The sequence below is a fragment of the Microcaecilia unicolor genome, chromosome 4 (genome assembly GCF_901765095.1).
Source record: "Microcaecilia unicolor chromosome 4, aMicUni1.1, whole genome shotgun sequence".
Classification (NCBI taxonomy): domain Eukaryota; kingdom Metazoa; phylum Chordata; class Amphibia; order Gymnophiona; family Siphonopidae; genus Microcaecilia; species Microcaecilia unicolor.
The window spans coordinates 239,850,887-239,863,536 of NC_044034.1; the positions used below are offsets into that span (position 1 = coordinate 239,850,887).

Sequence of the window (12,650 nt, forward strand, 5' to 3'; positions counted from 1 at the left end):
ATGACATCACCCAGTTTTCTTATTCTGCTGTCTAAGGAAAATGTCTATTGCAGATTAAAAACATAACTTAATTTGATGGTAAGTTGTGTTCCAGTAAGTGTTAACCATTTTAAGTTTGTAGAGAGAAATTCTGATTGGCTTCATCAAAAATACACATTGAAAGAAAGCATATTCGAGGCTTAGGACATAAAGATTTTTCACGTGTTTCTTATAGACTATTTCCATATTAATGTTTTAATAATTTACATACATCCTTTTCTGTGAAATGTGGGATTTCAGTAGAAAATATGTACCTGTGAGGATACTGAATTCTGTTTGCTGTTGTCATTTGCTAAATAATGTACAGAGCTGTTTGATGTTTTGAATGGAATTGTGTCCCAATACCTTTGTCCCTTATTACTTTAAGTTTTGAAGTAAATAGATACTCGTGTGCTATCTATATATATAAAAGGCAACCCCAACGTTCTATGAAGCCTCCAGCCGGAAGTGTGAAGCGCCAGAGATATCCAGTTTCCCCATGAGTGAAGGAAAACAGCACAGCACGAAATCCCTCTCTCTGTAACTGAAGGACTCAGAGGGGGGAGGAGAGAGATGCCCTCACTCTCTCTGTAACACAAACACAGCACAGCAGGAAACAACACTGAAGGACTGGACTCGGAGGGGGGAGGGGGAGGGAGAGAGGGCAGAGGACAGGGACACTCCCACATGCACACTCTGAAGAAAACCTTGCTAGCCCCCCGTTTCATTTGCATCAGAAACGGGGCTTTTTTACTAGTCTGTAATAAAACAAAACTATGAAGCCTCTAACAATTCAGATTGGGTTATGTACAAATATAATAGGCTTTTGATTTATTTGTATGAGTTTGTCAATATTCATAAGTACATAAGTAATGCCATACTGGGAAGGTCCATCGAGCCCAGCATCCTGTCCACTACAGCGGCCAATCCAGGCCAAGGGCACCTGGCAAGCTTCCCAAACGTACAAACATTCTATACATGTTATTACTGGAATTGTGGATTTTTCCCAAGTCCATTTAGTAGCGGTTTATGGACTTGTCCTTTAGGAAACCGTGTAACCCCTTTTTAAAATCTGCTAAGCTAACCGCCTTCACCACTTTCTCCGGCAACGAATTCCAGAGTTTAATTATATGTTGGGTGAAGAAAAATTTTCTCCGATTTGTTTTAAATTTACTACACTGTAGTTTTATCGCATGCCCCCTAGTCCTAGTATTTTTGGAAAGCGTGAACAGACGCTTCACATCCACCTGTTCCACTCCACTCATTATTTTATATACGTCTATCGTTCAAAAGCACTTTGTGTTTAGCATTAAGTGCTAACTGCATAAGTGGGTTTTATTTTAAAATTCTATGTCACCTAACTCATACATTTTGACTGGCAGCTCAAATGCAGCCAAAATGTATCCATGTAAGATGAGGAACTGGAGTCAGAAGTTATTCAGCCTCTATCTGGATAACTGTATCCCCTGAATGAGAGCCACACACCTAGCAGTCCTCACTTAGATATTCAGGGGTCTCACGTAAACAGAGCTGGTGAATACCAGGATAAATATAAAATACCTGCTTATCCTTGTGGCAGGCATGTCTTTGCATGTTGCCCCACATGGTGTGTTGTTTTCCCACAGTCTGAGATGTAATTTAAATGGTCATTTAATTGATACATTAAGTAGCTTGTGCATTTTGTTTTCAGATCTTCAGCTTGACTTCTCATTAACGGATGAGTTTTGCAAGAACCATTTTGTGGTCGGCTTGCTCCTGAGGGAAGTGGGGAATGCTTTACAAGAATTCAGAGATGCCCGCCAGATTGCAATTAGTGTTCTCAAGAATCTGATGATCAAGCACTCATTTGATGACAGATATTCTTCAAGAGTAAGTTTACTACCAGGATACAGGAAATAACAGATATGAACTATTATGAGCTCAGTGGCTGTGCTGTAATAGTGAGGCCTGGGGTTTGATTTCCAGGAAATAAATTAGTGCATTACTGAGACAACAACTTTTTTTTTTCTTTAGGGGCTCCTCTATGCTGGATTGTCCTTCTGATAGACTGTTTTGTCAGACTTCAATAAGTGATTTAAAACTTGTGGATATGGGTAAATGGGATGGGATGATTTTCTGTTTTATATGAGATGTGGTTGTTTTTGATTGCATATCCAACAGAGAGCTACATACTGTGATAAATAATCTGTAAACAAACAAATTTGAAACCAAGGGTGCTGCACAGGGAGCATTCACAGTCTAATGAGGGGAGGGAGTCCCAGTCACCCTTCAGTGCATCACCTATCGGTCACATTTAAGGTCTGTGATTCCAGGGATCTGGAAGGAGCCCTGGTGCATGGCATCCAGCTGAGCACTGTTACTACAGTGACTGGGCTTAATGAAATATGATGGAGCTCTTTTTTTAATGAGGTCAATCTGCTCAAGTAAAAATACAACTTGTTCTGAGATCTAAGGAAACCTCTAATATGTATAGTTTTTATTATATAACAATACTAAAGAAAAAAATCGAACCAAAGGGGGCAAAAGGAGAAAACTAGGTAAAGAAGAACTCAGACCCCAGAGCCCAAAAAAGGTGATTGCACAGAAAAAGCCAAGCCAGGTCTCGCTCACCCACAAAATTATGCACGGATCCCCAGATCTTTTCCCAAGTCTTAAAAGAATTTTACCTAATAGCAGTTAGCTTCTCCAGTTTATATATAAAGTAAAGTTGAAAGCTCCACTTAGCTAAAGGTGGGACTCCTGGTGTCTTCCAAGCAGCCGCTAAGGTAAGCTTAGCCAGATGTATCAATTGGCGCACCAACAAAGTCTGATATTTCCAAAGTCTTGGGATCGCTCTATTCAACAGGAATGTCCCAGTGAACTCTCAAACCAGTTTATCCACAAGATCTGAAAGTGGATGGATTTCCAAAATACAGTGGCTTTCGGGCAGGACCACCAAATGTGACCCATAGTACCCTGAGCGCCACAAACTCTCCAACATAATGCAGAAGTCTGAGGAAACCAACAGTGGAGATTATCTGGGGTAAGATACCAGCGATAAACAATCTTGACATTCTCATGGATATTGGAAGCAGTAGCTATGTTTGCCAGAGATTTTCAATGGTGTCCCAGCCCTCCGGCATGTATGTAACACCCATTTCATGTTCCTACTGAAGTCTATTCCTCTTTTCAGGGACCCGAAGATTCTTCAAATAACCATACAGCGTACTCACCAAACGTTTTATGGATCTAAAGTCCTCAGAGGTGTCCTTCAAGAAGCTGTAGTCACCCATCAACCAAGGCTTAAAATGCTTATCAATAAATGAGCCATCTGAACATAAGCATAATGATGAGATTGGGGTAAAGCAAAATCATGAGACAGAGTTTGAAGAGAGATCAAGGCATCTTCATCATAGAGTTGACCCCAACTGGCTAATCCCTTTTGCTCCCACAATCTGAGGGAACCAATCCTGGTGGGAATTCAGGATTATGGCAGATGGGAGTGTAGCAAGAGAACTGAAAATCCATCGCATGACTCAGGGAATTCCAGATTTGAAAAGTATGCAAGATTGTAGGGGAAATACCGGCCTGTAAAGACTTATGTCTACTGGCCCCACCTGACCTTGCTCAAGTTGCACCCACAATTTAGAAGGGTTATTTTGGAAACATTCAATTGCTGAACGCCCTTGAGCTGCTCTGTAGTAATTCCATAAGTCAGGAACCCCCAATCCTCCACTGGCAGGATCTCGAAAAAGAACTCGACTGGAAAGCCTGGGCTTCTTACCTCCCCAAGTAAACTTTAGTACCCTCTGAAACGAAGAAAGAACAATTTGGGTAGCATATTCATCTTAATAGTGGCGATCAAACCAAGACAAGTTCTGATGTTTCAAACAATCTAAATCAGCTTTAATATCCAAAATAGCAGCATACAATTGAGAGTAATCAGGTTTCAACCATACACCAAGGTTTCGCAGCTCCTCCTTAACCCACCGAAATGGGAAGGATTGCTGTATTTGTAATAAAGTGGGACCATCTATAATCAGGTTAAGAGCCTCAGTTTTACTCATATTCACCTTAAATCTCAAGACCCAGGAATGGGCCTGCAGTACGGATATCAAATTAGGCAAAGTAGTAATGGGGGCTGTTAAAGACAACAAAACATCAGCAAACAAACTAATTTTATGCTCAGTGCCACCCATCGAACCCCCCCCCCCCCCTCCGGATATCAGGATTGGCTCATACGGCTGATGCAAGTGATTCCATCACCAGGGCAAAGAGTAGGGGAGATAAGACAGCCCTGCCTTGTACCTTTGGTGAGGGAAAACATAACTGATTTACCACCACTGAAGTGAACACAAGCAACTGGTTTGGAATGAAGCTCTAATATCCAAGTCCTAAACACAGGACCAATAACCATAGTTACCAAAACATGGTTTAAAAAGCCCCAGTGGACCCTGTCAAATGCTTTCTCAGCTTCTATTCCCAAATAAAAGATTGCCGACCAGCCCATGATGAAATGCAATTAAGTTAATAATTTTACGAATATTATCAGTGACCTGCCTCTTAGAAACAAATCCAACCTGATCAGGATGTATCAAAGTGGGCAGCACAGAGCCCAACCGCGCAGCCAAAACCTTAGCCGAAAGCCTGACATCCGCATTTAACACCGAAATAGGACGGTATGATTGACAATCGTTTTAGCTTTCCTTTTAAAAGAACAGAAATCCAAGCCTCTAATGTGGAGGAAGGCATCCGAGCCCTGTCTCTCACATCATTCACAACTTCTGCTAACAAAGGGGAAAGCTCAGCTGTGAATGTTTTTTGTAGAATTCCAAAAGGAGTTCATATAACCTTCAAAACTTCCTCAGGGGAAACTACCACTTCCAATTTCTCCCACTGTGCCTCTGAAATAGATATTTGATGGGGACAGAAATCTTACCCGTCCCCACCCATCCCCGCAGAAATTTAACCCATCCCCACAAGATTTTAACCTGTCCCTACCCAGGCCCACAAAAATTTAATGGTACATGAAAAAAAAATTCCATTCTACTTTCTCTCTCTCTCTCGGGTTTGAGCTGCAGGCAAGGAAGGAACGGAAGTTGGAACTTGGAACACTTTGGCGCACACATGTAAGATTTTTCTCTGATTCACTGGCACTGTGTGCTAAGAGGTTGACACATGCACATGTCAGGTGACATCTGATGCCCGTGCCTATGTCAGAGTTGAGGTCTGCGCATCAGCTCAGGAGCAGAGAGGATTAAGAGTAACATAGTAAGTGACAGCAGATAAAAACTGGAACGGTCCATCCAGTCTGCCTAATAGTCACACTCATTATTCATGTTTAATTCAACAATGAGCATGATATTATATACTTGACTTTGGTCTTTCTGTGGCGTTTCTGGGACGTAGACCACAGAAGTCTGCCTGGCCCTATCCTTATGTTTCAACTGCTGGAGTTGCCCTCAAAGCTCACTCCAGCCTATTCATCATCTCATTTGCGGGACACAGACCGTAAAAGTCTGTCCAGCACTATCCTCATGTTCCAGCCACTAAAGTTGCTATTTAAGCCCTTTCCAGCCCATCCTAAACCAGATTGTCATATGTGAGACATAGACCATACAAGTCTCCCTGGTATTGGCCCCAGTTCATCAAAGCTGGAGTCGCCATCTAAGCATCACTTGACACATCCACACACATGCAGCCATATAAGGTTAGGTTTTTTTTATAACTTCCATTTTCTAATTAGAGATCCTCTGTGTTCATCCCGTGCCTTTTTGAATTTTGTCACCATTTGTATCTCTACCAACTCCTTAATGGAGACTTTCCACATCTATGCTGTTAAAGCAAGGAGGAGGAAGAGGAGACTACACTCAAAGAACTTGCTACTCGGTAGGTGAGAGGCTGGCGCAAGTGCAGCATACACTTCCGTGGGAATCCCACAGGAACTGCTTCCATCCTCGCAGGATTCCCACGAACCCCATTCCTGTGCAGGTCTCTACTCCGAAAAGCAAGGCAGAATGGATGAGTCCTTCCAAAAATTCACAGAAATGATCCCTAATTAGGGAGGATTTATACAATAAATGGCCTCTATTATCCCCAATTTTCCCAATCATCCTATCTGCCCATGCCCTTTGGAGCTTACAAGCCAAAATAGAACTCTCCTTACCAGAGCATTCATAATGGCGTTACTTCACCCTGTCCAAAGTGAACTGTGCATCCTCCTGGTACAAGCTCGAGAGAGAGCCGAGCTGCACAGAGTTCACCCAATATCTTGCGGGAGTCATACAACTTATGATTAGATTCCAATTGAGATATACAAGTAAGAAAAAATTCTTTAAGAGAGTTATGTTTTTGTTTATTCAAAGCAGCATATTTCAAAAAGAACCCCCTCCAAAGCCTTCCAAACCATAGAAAGTGAAGGACCTGAGTGCAAATTTGTGAGATAAATATTCCCGTACTACAGATTCATTTTTAAGGAGGGTGATGTTAAGAATCAAGAAATGGTCCAGAGACTCAGTACAAATATCTAATAACTCAACCTGGCAAGGGGCATGATCAAAAAAATTACATCCCTATAGAAGCAGTTTGACCCTGAAAAACTACATCCAGCAACACATAGAGGGGCATTCTCGAAAGGGATGTCCATGTTTTGATATGGACGTCCTCACAAAGCGTCCCGATCCACGGGCGGGGAAATCCGTATTTTTGAAACAAGATGGACGTCCATCTTTCATTTTGAAAATACCGTCAGGGACGTCCAAATTCTTAAATTTGATTGCCCCTAGATTTGGTCGTCCCTAGACTTGGTTGCTTCTGATTTTCGTCGATAATCGAAACCAAGGACGTCTATCTCAGAAATGACCAAATGCAAGCCATTTGGTCGTGGGAGGAGCCAACATTTGTAGTGCACTGGTCCCCCTGACATGCCAGGACACCAACCGGGCACCCTAGGGGGCACTGCAGTGGACTTCATAAATTGTTCCCAGGTACATAGCTTACCTTGTGTGCTGAGCCCCCCAACCCCCCCCCCCCCAAACCCACTCCCCATACCACTACCATAGCCCTTACGGGTGAAGGGGATACCTACATGTGGGTACAGTGGGTTTGTGGTGGGTTTTGGAGGGCTCGCTGTTTCCTCCACAAACGTAACAGGTGGGGGGGGGGGGGGTAAGGGCCTGGGTCTGCCTGCCTGAAGTGCACTGCACCCACTAAAACTGCTCCAGGGACCTGCATACTGCTATCGTGGACCTGAGTATGACATCTGAGGCTGGCATAGAGGCTGGCAATCAATATTTTGAACGATATTTTTTTAGGGTGGGAGGGGGTTAGTGACCACTGGGGGAGTAAGGGGAGGTCATCCCCGATTCTTTCCGTTGGTCATCAGGTCATTTCGGGCAACATTTTGTGCCTTGGTCGTAAGAAAAACAGGACCAGGTAAAGTCGTCCACTTGTTCGTCAGGGGCGTCCTTGTTTCTTTCGGTTATGGGTCAAGGACGTCCAAGTGTTAAGCACGCCCAAGCCCCGCCTTTGCTACGCCTCTGACACACCCCTTGAACTTTGGCCGTCCCTGCGACAGAAAACAGTTTGGGACATCCAAAATCGGCTTTCGATTATACCGATTTGGGCGACTCTGTGAGAAGGATGCCCATCTTCCAATTTGTGTCGAAAGATGGGTGTCCTCTTTCAAAAATAAGCCCAATAGTCAATAAGGGAATATTGCCCATGGGGGAAGAAAAATAGGTATAATCTCTCTGAGTGCCATTGATCTCTCTCCAAGCATCAAATAATCCCATCTCATGCACAAAAAGATTAAAAGGTTTGTCAGCCATAGAACGAGTACCTGAGGCATCCATGGTAGGGTTTAAGGCATGCATTAAAATCCCCTGAATAAAACCACCAAGTTGAAGTTTAACTTCTGCCAAAAATTCAATCTGTCCAACATTTGCAGCATAAATATTGGCCAGGTTCAAACCCACCTCTGTACCTGAGCCAATAAGCATTGCCCCTGGGGATCTCTTTTTGCCTTCTGGACCTGTATTTTCAGGTCTCGGTGAAACAGAATAGCCACCCCCTGCTTTTTGGCATCAGAAATATCTGACGCAAACAATATATGGGAGTGTGCTCTATGGTTTAACAAATATTTGAGAGATCTTTGAAGGTGAGTCTCCTGTAGAAAGAGCACCTGTGCCTTCTTACACAGCAAAAGTTGAAACAATAATAAAAGCTTTCTGGGTGAGTTGAGGCCATTCACATTTGAAGTAACTATGTTCACAGCAGATGGCATAGTAAAGATGTAAAAAGCAGCAATAGCATCCCAATCCACTAGAACTCCAAGGTCAAAATCAAAAACCATATCCCCCCTCCCCCAGGACAAAGCAAAAAATACATGTCAGCACAAAACAAGAACAACCCAACCCATACAGACAAGAGAGAACATCGAGCACCCCCTTCCCACTACCAAAACCCCCATAATCTCCTGGATCCCTCCCCCTATTCAAGCTGGAAACGAGGAGGACCAACAGGGAATACCCTAAGGAGAGAGAAGCCGCCCCACCCCGCATGATCTATTCTTCTCCCCCCCCCCCCCCCCCCCCCCCCCCCCCCCCCGCAAAAATAATCCAACACACATCTCACACACCCAACACTTGCAACTTTACACAGCGAATTAACTGCAAAAGAACTCTCTTAACTTAGATAACAAAATTCTCCTAAGCAATATAATAAGCAACTCAGAAGTTGTAATACCCATCCACTGATTTTTAAACCAACAGCAAGAACTGAAGGGTCAGTACTCCCCTCTCCATGTACAGAGAACTGAGGAGCAAGCTAGTCAAGTAATGAGAAAACCAAGTCCTGTAGTAGTCCTGCAGAACAAGGAAAAAAAATCCAAGTCACCAGTCATAGAATCTCAAGACTTGTCATGGTCTGTGTGGCACTGGAGGCGTTTTCCTTTACTGGGCACCCTAGCCCAGCGTTTAGCATTTGGAGCAGCTGCTGAGGAGGCCATGTTAGGCCCATGTGAAGAGGTTTTTGCCAATCCTTCCTCCTGCAGCAACTTCCAAACTTCATCTGGCCTCTTGACTCTGTGTAAAGCTCCCTGAAGTGGAAAACCGAGAGGGGGAAAATCCAGTGATATTTAATCTGTTCCTTCCGAAGTATTTCCAAAACAAGGCTTGAATTCTCACCAGTGGAGACAGTGCATGCAAATCTCTTATGAATATTCACAACAACATTTAAAAACGGGGGTTAACATTGACATCAGACAGTTTCACATAACATAAATTACTGTTATCTTTCGGAGTATGGATCGCCTAACTCTATCCACAAGAGAGGATCAACATCATTATTGATATATATGAGACTATTTGCAAGATAATTTCACCCTTGTCATAGTTGCAAAATGAATATTCATTGTGGATATCCTGAAAACCTGACTGGCTGGGGTGCCTCCAGAAGCAGATTTGGAAACCACTGTGCTAGACCATGACTGATAGTCTCTCTCCCATCAATCATACACTCCTTTTATATATTATAAAAGAAAAAAATTATGCTGATGTGCAGTTTATTTCTCATCTAGTACTGCAACTTAGACCAAAGTTTTAGTACTGTAAGACACTTTTGCACAGTCTCCTAATTTATATAGGAGTGTTTGCATGAACAGAATTTGTCGAGAAGCCAAAAAAATAAAATCTGTTTTATAGATTTTGGTAGAATGATGACTTAAAATCAGAAGCATCTGCAGAATTTTCTGTTGACAAAATGTCTCTCTCCTTTTTAGAGTCAGGAAGCAAGGATAGCCACTTTGTATCTTCCATTGTTTGGGCTACTTATAGAAAATGTACAACGGATCAATGTGAAAGATGTTTCACCCTTTCCAGTGAATCAGTCAAGTAATGTAAGTGATGGTTTTCATCAGAATTTTCTTCCACTTTTTAACTTTGTAATTATTTGTAATATTTTTTTTTAGCTTTTAGAAGTAGTGTGATGCATTAGTTATATTGGTCCTAGGGGATATTGAAATTTTTGTAAATTGTAATTCCTTTCAAAGGGTCAATTAAAAATGCTGTGTATCTGAAGAGGCCTGTCAGATCAGAAGAGCTCATGTGCTACATCGTTTTTTTTTTTTGTAAGTAACAGGTTTCATAACCTGGCAAAGGTCAAGTTTTTACATAAATAAGATCAGTCTCATAATGTGCTTTTTATTACCAACTAGTATAAAAGTTGCTTCCCCATGTCTGTCTCAATAGCAGACTATGGACTTTTCCTCCAGGAACATGTCCAAATCTTTTTTAAACCCAGATTTGCTAACAGCTTTTACTACATCCTCCGGCACAGTTCCAAAGCTTAACTATTCATTGAGTGAAAAAATATTTCCTCCTATTTGTTTTACAATTATGTCCATGTAACTTCCTTGAGTGTCCCCTAGTTTTTGTACCTTTGGAACAAGAAATATTTGATTTACTTCTACTCATTCTACAACACTCAGGATTTTGTAACCTCAATCATATCCCCCCCTCATACGTCTCTTTTCCAAGCTGAACAGCCCTTACCTCTTTCGCCTTTCCTCATATGAGAGGAGTTTTATCATTTTGGTCGCTCTTTGAAACTTTTCTAATTCTGCTTTTTTGAGATACGGCGACCAAAACGGAACGCAATACTCAAGGTGAACATAGCAGCAGAAGCAGTAGCCCTTGTAACTCACTGATATAAACTAATTAAAAAAAAAAAAACCCATAACAGAACCATGATACTCCAATTTAGTTCAGTTGAAAAGTAAGGTGGTTTGAATGTTTTCTAACAGGCTTGGCACAGCACATGCAGGGAATTTTCCTATTGGAGAGATGTAAATACTAAGGACATGCAAAGATTATGGCTGTTTCCTGCTTTGCTCACCCTTAAGATGATTTCAAAATTTGTATTTTATCCAGGTTTCTTGCTTTTAAAACTTACCATAGCTGAAACAATGCTCACCATGTCCAACTGCCTTAATACAGGTGGACACTGTCTGCTATTTAAACTACTGAAACCTGCAATAGGTCTTTTCATTTAGAGATCCCATATTATGGAATGCTTTAACATTAGAAAGTCATCAGGAAGCCACAAGTGTTCCCCCCCCCCCCCCCCCCCCCCTTTTTTGGAGAAGCACAAAGTATTGTGTTTTAAACCAAAATTTTAATCAGAGCTGATGTGAGATGACATGCAAGTAGGCGAATCCCTGGGCTCATATTGGTAGATAGGGAGATCGATTTTCTTTATTTTTTTTTGTTTTGTTATGCTTATATGCTTGCTCAGTATTGTTTTCACATGTGCCTTAGATTTCTGTGTTTTATTATATGCACCCCACTATGGGCTTTAAAGTAGATAAAACATTTGCTAAAATATAGAGATTCTCAAGACACAAGCTGCAAATAGCAAAGAAAATAAACTCACTCTCTATATAAAACGCACCTCCAACGTTCTAATGAAGCCGGAACTTCTGTAGTTGTGTAGATCGCTTTTGCCCATGAGTGTGTGCCCCGCCCTCGCGTTACAACGTGATGACGTCGAGGGTGGAGCACTCACACTCACCAACTCACAGTGGGAGGGAGAGAAGGAGGGAGGGTGGGGGATTACCTTGCTAGCGCCCGATCGTCATGACGTCAAATCGCATCGCTCAGATGCATAACGGACCTAACCACCACCCAAGCAACATCAATCGCCGGCGCAGAGAAGAAGAGAAATGTGGCTGTCATCAGCACAGGTACGTGACAGAGAAGGGAGAGGGTTTTCTGCGGGAAGGGGGGGGGGGGGTCCACAGGGTCGCGGCACGGGGGTCAAGGGTCAGTAACGCCGAGGGGGGGTGTTGAAATCGGAGGGAGGGGGAATCTGGAACTCGGTGGGAGGGGCGTGAGGGGGCCTTCAACTGGGATGACACCTGTGATGTGGCATCTCGAGCTGCGGCCCAAGGTATAGTGATGCGCAGACTCTCCTGGCTGCGTGCCTCTGACCTGGACAACCGCACCCAGCAGCGACTGGCGGATGTCCCTTGCCGGGGGGATAACATTTTTGGCAAGAAGTTCGAGCAGTTAGTGGACCAACTGCACCAGCGGGAAACCGCTCTCGACAAGCTCTCCCACCGGGCGCCTTCAGCATCCACCTCTGCAGGTGGACGTTTTTCCTGGGCCCGGCAGGCTGCTCCCTAAACCTACAGCAAGCGTAGGTACACCCAGCCGGCCCGAAGGCCTCCTCAGCACAGGGACAGTCCCAGGGCGCTTGTTCCCGTCAACCGCGTGCGCCTAAGCAGCCCCCTGCGCCTCCACAGCAAAAGCCAGGGACGGGCTTTTGACTGGATCCATGGGAACATAGCCACCATCAAAGTGTCCGTACCGGAAGACCTGCCGGTGGGGGGGAGGTTGAAAGTTTTTCACCAAAGGTGGCCTCTGATAACCTCCGACCAGTGGGTTCTCCAAATAGTGCGGTGCGGATACACCCTGAATTTGGCCTCCACTCCACCAAATTGCCCACCGGGAGCCCAATCCTTCAGCTCCCTCCACAGGCAGGTACTTGCAGAGGAACTCTCCGCCCTTCTCAGCGCCAATGCGGTCGAGCCCGTGCCACCCGGGCAGGAAGGGCAGGGATTCTATTCCAGGTACTTCCTTGTGGAAAAGAAAACG

General features: G+C 43.6%; 1 protein-coding gene across 1 annotated transcript in view; it reads left to right on the forward strand.

Annotated features, from left to right (window-relative positions):
* DOCK9 (dedicator of cytokinesis 9) overlaps positions 1-12,650 on the forward strand; it is a 719,745-nt gene that overhangs the window by 464,448 nt on the left and 242,647 nt on the right. Inside the window, 2 exon segments of the mRNA XM_030201354.1 lie at positions 1,709-1,887; positions 9,776-9,892. Coding sequence (XP_030057214.1) covers positions 1,709-1,887; positions 9,776-9,892 — 296 coding nt within the window.